This window comes from Mizuhopecten yessoensis, unplaced genomic scaffold (assembly GCF_002113885.1).
Source record: "Mizuhopecten yessoensis strain PY_sf001 unplaced genomic scaffold, ASM211388v2 scaffold716295, whole genome shotgun sequence".
Classification (NCBI taxonomy): Eukaryota; Metazoa; Mollusca; class Bivalvia; order Pectinida; family Pectinidae; genus Mizuhopecten; species Mizuhopecten yessoensis.
In genome coordinates, this window is record NW_018480045.1 from 69,059 (window position 1) to 80,776 (window position 11,718).

At 41.0% G+C, this 11,718-nt stretch overlaps 1 protein-coding gene across 1 annotated transcript; it reads right to left on the reverse strand.

Moving 5' to 3' along the window:
• Nucleotides 1–1,012: 1,012 nt before the first annotated feature.
• On the reverse strand, nucleotides 1,013–6,464 carry LOC110442732. The gene is made up of 3 exons (XM_021486475.1): nucleotides 6,355–6,464; nucleotides 1,966–2,017; nucleotides 1,013–1,804 (listed from the first exon to the last, which is right to left on the reverse strand). The coding sequence occupies exon 3, from the start codon at nucleotides 1,793–1,795 to the stop codon at nucleotides 1,049–1,051; it is 747 nt and encodes a 248-aa protein (XP_021342150.1). The 5' UTR covers nucleotides 1,796–1,804; nucleotides 1,966–2,017; nucleotides 6,355–6,464; the 3' UTR covers nucleotides 1,013–1,048.
• Between the last annotated feature and the right edge of the window lie 5,254 nt (nucleotides 6,465–11,718).

An 11,718-nucleotide genomic window follows, 5' to 3' on the forward strand; every position in this document is an offset into this window, starting at 1 on the left:
TCCAGCTGGACTCGGTTGGCCTATGAACATCCATCTTCACGGGCAGGTCAACGGTATCTACAATTATGACATCATAATGATTTCATGGATCAAGAATTTTATAGCTGTTATATTCCTATTCCTGCAAGTTGGACTTCATTTGACTATATTTACATTTGCGCTGCAACCCACCATATGAACATTACCAAATGCATTTCATTTAAGCATTGAACTACTTTCAGTTGGCATTCATAGGCAATATGAATGCCAACTGGAGAAAGGAAAATTCAATTAAGTGCCTTAGCGCTTCATGTTTCATTTGCCTTTGTCCAGTTGGAATTCATTTTTCCTATGAATGCCAACAGAAAGCAGTTCAAAACTTATATTTACCATTGTTCTAATCTGTTTATTTCATAGAAATTTCAATTACATTTACTATTATTCAACATTTAGTTTAAATAATTCATGTATCGTTTATGCTTGTTCAATGAATAGAACAGCCATCGCCCAGGGAGGGTCAGTGGTATCCAACGTAATAATTATGACGTCAACAATCGTTCAATGGCATTCATAGCCTATATGAATGCCAACTGATTTTGGTAGGGTTATATAGTGACAATGCCATACGATGGTAAATATTTGAGCATGGAAGCAAAAACTTTCGTGACGTAACACGTGGTTTACTTATGACGTCATAGATTGACCTTGTTCAATGAGAGACTTGTCGCTTTGCTTGGGGTAGCTTGGATAATGCCAAAATGGCGTCAATTTTATTGAAATAGGGCTGTTCCGCCAACATCGTTTAAAGGATGACGCATATACAAAACGCAGTATATAAATCAAATATTTAAGATCAAATAATTAAATTTCAGCAATTGTTCTATCGTAAAAATGCCCAGCGGCTTCATGTTTGTTATGGCTGTAACCGATTTGCGTTCATACCGGCATGACCCCCCCCCCCAATAAAAAACGCCATTCAATCCCTATATGAAACTTACCGTTTAGTGTATATTGGAATAACTCAACAAGAATCTTGAAAAATAAGCATATTTTTTTTTAATTTTAACAACTACTTGCGAGAATGGAGTGTTAGTCTTTTCTTCTTTGCCTCATTGTGGAGTATTTTCCTGAAGGTGGAACTGATACAGAACTGCTGCTGACGGAAGGCCGCCATCTTGTCGCTGGGACTGGAGTCTAGATATACGCAGTGGTCGGGGGACTCCTTTCCGAGAAACTCCCTAACCAGAGACAAGTCTGAACTGCCATACAGTTTTGTCATCTTATCCCGACTCTGGTTGATGAGGTAGGACAGGCGACCGACGAACTCCCGATAGGAGCTGGACGTGCGAGTGCGTCCCGCCATTGTCGCCCGGAACATAGAGCCTTTATCTAACTCAGGATGTACGGGGGTCCGCGGAGGTCGGGCCCGTGGGTGCGAGGCCGACACCATTCTCCCGCTTGGTGATAATGGTGGCAGACGACTGATAGAACTTCCGATAGGAGTACTTTTGTGGTAGCTGTCGGACATGGACGGTATGGCGACCCGATATATGTTGGAGATGTCCTGCAGGCGCTGCTCCATCCGCCGAGACATGTTCTTCTCCTCTTGTTGAACCCGCTCTATCTTGGAATTTCGCCGCTGAATCTGCCTAAAAGAGGGGTCAGGCGACGGCGGCGGGAGCTGCGTAATGTTGTACACGTTCCCCACCTCTACAGCAGCCTTCGTCTTCTCTGCCGTGGCTTTAACGTCATAGAACGCGATCTGCTTATTCGTCTTACCGCCATCTTCTATCCGAGTTTGTCTAGCGTCCGCCATTGTATGCACCTGAAAGTCAAAGCACCAACATAATGTATTCGTAACCCGTTTAAAACGTAGTTACAGAGCAAGAACGAAAGTTTATTTGTAACTAAGTTAAAGAGCAATATAATAATTTGTTACAGAGTAGAAAATGTAAGTGTATAGTTGTTTCTTTTATCGAAACTTACCTTTCCAGGCGAGTTTTCCTTGCCGAGGCAACCTTGCGAGACCACAGGTATCCTTAACAGAAGGCAATAATCGAATTAGTACAATTGTTCGTTTATGACATCCCTACTTCGCCACACATTGTTTGCTGGTGACATCCAAATACACATGACTGTGCCATTTTCCCCGTTACATACCTCATCCGTCACATGTTTTCTCCGTTCGTCACACTGTTACATTTTCTTACTTGCTACATGTTCGGTCGTTACATTTCTCCCCCGTTACACATTGTTCGTCCCGTTACAAATGTCTATCCTCCCCGTTACACACTGTTCGTCCATTACATTCCCCCCATTACACACTGTTCGTCCATTACATATCTTCCCCGTTACTCACTAATCGTCCCTTACATATATTTCGCGTTGCTCACTATTCGTCCCATACATATATTTTCCGTTACGCACTGTTCGCCTGGTACATGTCTTCCCCGTTACGCACGGTTCGTCCGGTACATATCTTCCCCCTTACTCACTAATCCGCCCTTACATATATTTCCCGTTACGCACTGTGCGTCCGGTACATGTCTTCCCCATTAAGCACTGTTCGTCCGGTATATGTCTTCCCCGTTACGCACGGTTCGTCCGGTACATATCTTTCCCGTTACACACAACAGGGTTTGTTCCTGCTTATACACGGGTGCAACGCAGTGGCGAGAACAGTGTTTTTTCGCGGGGAAATGTGACACTATCGTGAGAGATCTTAGCAACCGCCAACAACAATAACACAACAAAATGTAGTTCCATATTCAGTGTTTATTTGTAGCACAGGACACGTGAATACGTGGATATTTCACAAAGCACAGTTCAATAATATTTTAAGATGTAAGTATTAATCATCTAGGTCGGTCGTTCCGAGTGAGTAGTTTTTGTAGTGTATTACTACGCAGTGTGATCAGGTTACTATCAGTTCCCACGTGCTGAGATTCTATGAACACCTGTGTTATGCATTTATGAATGTAATTTTTGTCAATGGGTCTAAGCATACAGAATGTAAATATTCACTAATCGTCCCTTACATATACTTCCCGTTGCTCACTATTCGTCCCTCACATATATTTTCCGTTACGCACTGTTCGCCTGGTACATGTCTTCCCCGTGACGCACTGTTCGTCCGGGACATGTCTTCCCCGTTACGCATTGCTCGTCCGGTACATATCTTCCCTGTTACCCACTGTTCGTCCATTACATTCCCCCCATTACACACTGTTCGTCTATTACATATCTTCCCCGTTACTCGCTAATCGTCCCTTACATATACTTCCCGTTGCTCACTATGCGTCCCTTACATATATTCCCCGTTGCTCACTATTCGTCCCTCACATATATTTTCCGTTACACGCTGTTCGTCCGGTACATCTCTTCCCCGTTACTCACTAAACGTCCCTTACATATATTCCCCGTTGCTCACTATTCGGCCCTTACATATATTTTCCGTTACGCACTGTTCGGTCATTACAAACGTGCATCTGCCCCGTTACGCACTGTTAGTCCGTTACATATCTTCCCCGTTACTCGCTAATCGTCCCTTACATATCTTTCCCGTTACACACTGATTTTTGTCAATGGGTCTAAGCATACAGAATGTAAATATTCACTAATCGTCCCTTACATATATTTCCCGTTGCTCACTATTCGTCCCTTACATATATTTTCCGTTACACACTGTTCGTCCGGTACATGTCTCCCCCGTTACGCACTGTTCGTCTGGTACATGTCTTCCCCGTTACACACTGTTCACCCGTTACATGTACTTCCCCGTAATACCTGTCTCCCCCGTTACACACTGTTCGTCCGGTACATGTCTCCCCCGTTACACACTGTCCACCCGTTACATGTACTTCCCCGTAATACACTGTTCGTCCGGTACATGTCTCCCCCGTTACACATAGTGTTCGCCGGTAACATACTTCCCCATTACACACTGTTCGACCGTTAAATTGATTCTCCGTTATTCACTGTTCGTACCTTACATATATGTTCCCTGTTACACACTGTTCGTCTGTTACATATTTCCCCCTTTACAAACAGCTCGTCCCTTACATATCTTTCCGGATAAAACACGATTCGTCTGTTAAAGTGTCTTCCTTGCTTCTTTTGTTTGGCCGTTACATTTCTCCCCCTTTTCACACTGTGCGTCCGATACATATCTTCCCGTTACTCATTGTTCGTTAAATTTCTTCTCAGTGACACTCTGTTTGTACCATACATATTTTACCCATTATACACTGTCTTTCCCGTTACACATTGTTCGTCCGTTACATATCTTCCCCGTTACACACTGTTTGTCCGTTATACATTGTTCGTCCGATACATTTCTTTCTTGTTACACTATTTGTCCGTTACACATTGTTCGTCTGTTACATATCTTCCCTGTTACTTACTGTTCGTCCGTGATATATCTTTCCCGTTACACACTGTTCGTTCGTTACACACTGTTCGTCCGTTACACATTGTTTCTTTGTCTGTTACATTTTCCCCGTTACACATTTTTCGTCCGTTACACATTTTCCCGGTTACTTACTGTTGACATATCTATCCCGTTACACACTGTTCGTCCAGTACATTTATTTCCGGTTACACACTGATTGTCAATTACATTTCTTCCAAGTGACACAATGTTTGTCCGTTACATATCTTCCCCGTTACACATTGTTCTTCCGTTGCATTTCTTTCCCGTTACACTCTTTGTCCGTTACATTTCCCCGTTACACATTGTTTGTCCGTTACATATATTCCCCGTTACTCACTATTCGTCCGTTACATATCTTCCCCATTACACACTGTTCGTCCGTTACATATCTTCCCCGTTTCACATTGTTCTTCCGTAACATATCTTCCCCGTTCCTCACTGTTCGTCCGTAACATATCTTTCCTGTTACACATTGTTCTTCCGTAACATATCTTCCCCGTTCTTCACTGTTCTTCCGTAACATATCTTCCCCGTTCCTCACTGTTCGTCCGTAACATATCTCCCCCGTTCCTCACTGTTCGTCCGTAACATATCTTTCATGTTACACACTGTTCGTCCGTTACATATCTTCCCAATTACACACTGTTCGTCCGTTACATATCTTCCCCGTTCCTCACTGTTCGTTCGTAACATATCTTTCACGTTACACACTGTTCGTCCGTAACATATCTTTCATGTTACACACTGTTCGTCCGTAACATATCTTTCATGTTACACACTGTTCGTCCGTAACATACCTTTCATGTTACACACTGTTCGTCCGTTACATATCTTCCCCGTTACACACTCTTTGTCCGTTACGTTTCCCCGTTACACATTGTTCGTCTGTTACATATCTTCCCCGTTACTTACTGTTCGTCCGTGATATATCTTTCCCGTTACACACTGTTCGTTCGTTACACACTTCCCCGTTACACACTGTTCGTCCGTTACACATTGTTTGTTTGTCTGTTACATTTTCCCCGTTACACATTGTTCGTCCGTTACATATTTTCCCGGTTACTTACTGTTGACATATCTTTCCCGTTACACACTGTTCGTCCAGTACATTTATTTCCGGTTACACACTGATTGTCAATTACATTTCTTCCAAGTGACACAATGTTTGTCCGTTACATATCTTCCCCGTTACACATTGTTCTTCCGTTGCATTTCTTTCCCGTTACACTCTTTGTCCGTTACATTTCCCCGTTACACATTGTTTGTCCGTTACATATATTCCCCGTTCCTCACTGTTCTTCCGTAACATATCTTCCCCGTTCCTCACTGTTCGTCCGTAACCTATCTTTCATGTTACACACTGTTCGTCCGTTTCATATCTTCCCTGTTACACACTGTTCGTCCGTTACATATCTTCCCCGTTACACATTGTTCTTCCGTAACATATCTTCCCCGTTCCTCACTGTTCGTCCGTAACATATCTTTCACGTTACACACTGTTCGTTCATTACACACGTGTATTTTCTCCTTTAAACACTGTTCGTCCGTTACACATTGTATGTCCGTTACATATCTTCCCCCGTTACACATTGTTATTCCGTTACATATCTTCCCCGTTACACACTGTTCGTCCGTAACATTCTTTACCGTTACATACTGTTTGTCCGTTACATTTCTTTAAACTGAATGTCCGTTAATCCCTCTTCCCCGTTAGTTCTACACATTATTCGTCTTTATACACTGTTCAATCTAGTGTATTTGTTCCCGTTACAAATTGTACGTCCTTTATATTATAATTACTTCCCCGTTACACATCATGGGACTGTTACATTACTGGTCCGTTTTACACTGTCCGATCGTTAGTCAACTTACCATCCCACCACCCCTGTGGCCATGGCGTTACATTCGTGATATTAATACATCGTTAACACAAATATACTCACGTTGGGACGTCCCAGTACGTAAACGGAATATTATAGAATCAAGACATCCATAAATCGGAGAGAGATTCTCGGTTACCAGGGCCAGTCAAAAATAATTATAGTGACGTCATAGAACTTTTGCCATTATGACGTCAGACTTTTATGACAATTATGATGTCCGCTGCATGCTAATTGTTTCGACTGTGTTTTCAAAGGCTCTTTGCTAAGTGAAGGTGTAAGTAAATCTGCCGTTTGTTGCATGCTTATTGCTAAGTGAAGGTCTAAATCTGACGTTTGCTGATGATAACAATAGTATGAAATAAACCCCTTTTACTCGGCATTTAACATTGATTATTTGATGAAACAGACCTTACATCAATGCAATATGAACGCAGAAGAGTGCTCGACTGGAATATCAGACACACAGGGACTAGACACGCCATAATGTTTAGTAATAGCGAGCTAAATTAATAGTCGCAGAACAGAATATATAATAGAATTTATCTGCGGTCATCACGACCGTAGTCCTTGTGTGCAGGTCTCCAATAGTAAACCGCGCAAAATTGTCGACCAAACATTACAACATCATGAAAGCATCACTAACACTCTAGTCTAATTTTATTTTACCGATAACCAAGTTGTACTTGTGGTGTCATACAAAACATGTTAACGTGAAAATGCAGTCTGAATTAACAACGTACCAATTCATGTATTCGACACACGTATGACTTGGGTCTGGCCTATCTTTTTCCCACCAAATTTTAGTCCAAGACTTATTTTGGATTTCTGTCAGTAGTTAGCGAATTTGTTTGCCAGTTTGTGTTGATTCTTACACGGTTAAGTGGGCAGACTATTGCTGTAGCGGCCTTGACGCATATTCTTATTTCAATTTCGTTTGAGGCGGGTACATGGTAGCGCAGTGAAGAGCAGTGGAAAGCAAGGAAAATCGTGTACCTTTCTCATCCTCCAGGCGGAAGTCATCGTAACCCCTGGAGTACCAAGGATGCGCCCCTCTAGGCTGCCTCCTGTATCAAGATGGTCATGGCCTTAATTACTAGACCAATTTGCTACCTTATGTGAGAAAGGATAAGTAAGATACGGGTAAGATAAAACATGCACTGTTAAGTCCTCGACATCTTGATTGTAGTTCGCTCCCGAGCGGGCGCGTGATACTCCCTTGGTAGTCTGTCCTCTTGTCACATACCTTCATCCCCGACAATCCCGGAGTTACGCTCACTTAACTCTCGGCACCCCTGGAATCATCCTCGACAATCCAGTTACGCTAACTTAACTCTCGGCACCCCTGGAATCATCCTCGACAATCCAGGAGGTACGCTCACTTAACTCTCGGCACCCCTGGAATTATCCTCGACAATCCAGGAGTTACACTCACCTAACTCTCGGCACCCCTGGAATCATCCTCGACAATCCAGGAGTTACGCTAACTTAACTCTCGGCACCCCTGGAATTATCCTCGACAATCCAGGAGTTACACTCACCTAACTCTCGGCACCCCTGGAATCATCCTCGACAATCCAGGAGTTACGCTCACTTAACTCTCGGCACCCCTGGAAATATGTCATAGCAAAATTGAAGGCTCAGTGAACGTGGAGACTAGTTCAATCCTTTAATGCACATAAGAAGAATTTTGCGGTCGCATAACGGCCAACTTGACTGGCTTTGAAGTCGGGTGTCGCACCTCTGTAATCTTCAAAGTACATGTATTAGCCTAGCAATTGGTCAGTTTTTTTTGTAACCTGAGACCAATGAAAAAGAGCCGCGTGCCTTCAATTTTGCTATGACCAGGGGTACAGAGAGCGAAAGTGAGCGTAACCTCTTGAGTATTTAGGATGACCAAAAAAGTGATGCCATGCATAATACAATAAGTGAACGAATGAGCTCAAGAAATATCTTTTTCTGTACTCAACATAAAAGCTAAAAATGGTTGCTTATTTTGGTACAGGACAGTCTTCTTGATATATACATACATGTACCATTTGCTGATATATGTTCCGTATGCTTCAATTATTTCTGCATCCTAGATGCAAGGTTAGAGGAGGTCGTGATGACCTTATGATGGTCCATACATGAAACAAGCACCTGACATCGAAGCTAGAGCTGGTATATGCAAAGAACTAGGAGAGTTGCTAAAAGATAGTTTGAACACACAGATTGACTTTGAGCAAGAAAACAGTCTTTGTGGATACTTACCAGATCGTGCCTACTATTTTGGTACAAATCTGAGAGAAAACAGTATTATGAATATCTTTCTGTCTAACGTCGCTCTGGCAGTGGAATTTGTAGTATCCACCTTGTTCTAATGGTTTGTGAATTAAAGTGTCTATTCAAAAATTCGATCCGTTTTGTATGCAACAGCGTGGTTTTGTAGGGCATTGAATGATTCGCCACTATTTGTTTATGCCATAGTGAAACTGCTTGTTCCGTTGCATGATAAGTCACTTCAGGCGACGTTGGGGACATAGGTTTTGTGTGACAGGAGGTAACTGATACTGCTGGAGAGTCGACACAGATGATTGTGCTGACCCTAGTTCAGGTGAAAACAAGAGCAAACGCTGTTAAACAGATAATCCGCTTAATTTTATTAATTTGTTTATTTTAATATAACAAGTCACATATATTTCATTGATATGTTTCAATGGCTTGAGTTAATACTTCAAAGTGCATTTTATATAATAAACTATTGTTGACCAGTGAATAGGCGCACTTGCGTTTCACCAATGTGTCCAGGGTTCGATCCCCCGATCTTAGATTGTTGAGAATGATTGTGCCAGGCCTTACAAGTGGATGGTTTCAACATACTCGCCATAAGCCACGCTGAACAGTAGCACAGGCAAAACATTGACTGAGAAACAGCAATTAGAGGCAACGAACCCAAACCATTATTGGTAGAAGTCATTGGCACATTCTTATAAAGATAAATAATTTATGATGATATTGATTTTGCCAAATATTTTGAGTTTGTAAGCTTGAATTTTATTTTAATAAGTACAAGCTAACTGTCCTATTTTCTGTATGGTCCGGTTAACACTGTAGTAAGGTAACGCCTACACAAAATGCTGCTGTGTGTTAGCACTTAATAACACAAAAGCTGGAATGTGGTTTGTCTGTGTATTTCCCAATTTTTATATAAAAAGTATGTGATTTCATTATGTTATTGGTACTTAGAGTGAAATAAGAATCCTTTCTCGTGTAGATAGCACCAATCTATAACACATTATCACAGAAAAAAAGACTGATGCAGCATATTCTACCAATAAACTGTGATATTTGTTTTGTGAATAGAAAGCAAAAGATGTACAAATTTTACCTAGGCCATGTGGTTAAGTATGAGGTAGCGTGTATATACAGTGTTTTTTGCAGCAGTGCTATTTTTGCCAGTTTAAACAGCAGCTTAAATAACTGGTGGATGTATAGTAATTTTGCACAAAGATCAGATTTTGTTGTCATAGGAAAATGGAAGATCTTACTGTATAAACTTCAGTATGTGTTACTTAATTAGAATTGTCCAGAATAACTTCTGAACAATTATCACATTTCAATTAGACTTGGTGTGTGATTAGAACCTTATTGATTTAGGCATAGTCAAGTCAAAGGTCAAGGTCACTGAATTCACTTAACAAATTGGTACCTGTTCATGCAGATGGGCATGGTGATGTCAAAGGTCAAGGTCACTTACATGCAGATGTTAACCCCTAAATGAATAATCGCAGAGAGGTCAAACTTTCTATGTGGGTTCCCCTAGGAGATCTCTTTTGACTATGGGCAATGTCAAAGGTCAAGGTCACTGATTCTGAAAAATATAAGTTTCTATTTCTTGTCTGTATGCTATCTTCAAAACGATTGTACCCAGCTTGACTTTGCATGTGGGTTTCTCAATGGATGAGGTAAAACCCTATTGATGTTGGGCATGGACCATGAAAGGTCAAGGTCACTCTTATTGCATAGAAATGTGTCCTACCGTAACTTTAGACCAAATGAATCCATAAAGCTCAATCAGGGTTGTTATAGAGGTTGTCTAGAAGCTGACTTTGAGGTAACAACTTCTAACTATAAGTACACTAGCAACCGTCCTCCTAACGAAAATCATGTATGCACCAACAACAAATGTGGTTCTGGTAGCGTTTAAAGAGGAGAAGATGGGCTGCCCCTGGTGGCTCTTTTGTTAGTAAAGTCATAGTAAATACCAAACAATGATGAACTCGCCAAGCTCCAGAAACAGCTGTATACAGAAACACAAATTATATAAACTTGTTACATTCATATATCACATCAAACCAAATCCAATCCAATAAGGACAAGCAGCCACCTTCAATGGACATTTAATTCTCCCTATTCATAACTCCAAACCAAAACCTGTAGTTATAGTCATACAAAACACACATGTATGGAATGATAATTAGTGTAAACCAAAATATAGTATATCTGGATATCACATGAAAAGAATTGCAAAAAATATCATATGAAATGTTGGTTTTATGATAAATAGGTACACACATTGTAAACTTTGTACCCAGAACTAGGACCAAAGCATAGGGTTTCTGAACTCATTAATTACAAATGTGAATGACCCTTCACCACCTCCTCAAAAGTTCATCAGTTTTGTGATTGCAACAGTTCTGAAACTAATTTTAGAAAAAGTGAAGGACAACAAAACTGAATCTAACACAGGTTTAATAATGAAACGGTAAGAAATATGATTCAGTTGAAGTATATTTCCTGGCAAACACATAAATTTGAGAATGGTATATGCTGGCCATCAATAACATCACTGGAAGGAGGTAGGTGCACTGTTTAGATATAACTGGAAGGAGGTAGGTGCACTGTTTAGATATAACTGGAAGGAGGTAGGTGCACTGTTTAGATATAACTGGAAGGAGGTAGGTGCACTGTTTAGATATAACTGGAAGGAGGTAGGTGCACTGTTTAGATGTGTGTATCACAATGGTTTTCAGAGACAGATTGATAAAGAGCGTTCAGAGTCAACAGAGAGCTTTTAACAGATAGATATCCAATGGCCGGTTGATAATGTGACAACAGGGTGTGTGTTAGGCTGTTGATATTTGAATGTGATATTGGGGCCTGTTTTTTTATGTGGAACAACATTTTTCGGATATAAATCCTGGTGGATTAGGCTCGCTGGAAAGCAGCATCAGATTACTAGGTCCAACCTTATGTCATAAACGGACAACTCCAGTCAAACCCTAGTGATAAGGAAAGCTGCTGGATTAGCACCTCACATAGAAGGTTTCTTTCTTTCTGCAAATTTCTGATGCAAATTTAGTTTTGTACACTGTCAAATATAGTCATCTTCATTAGATATAACAAAATAAAAAATCAATGGATGGCAATAACTTCATATGACTC

Excerpts from the sequence above, each read along its gene's own strand:
- LOC110442732 (XM_021486475.1), bottom strand. The coding sequence starts at position 1,795 with ATGGCGGACGCTAGACAAACTCGGATAGAAGATGGCGGTAAGACGAAT.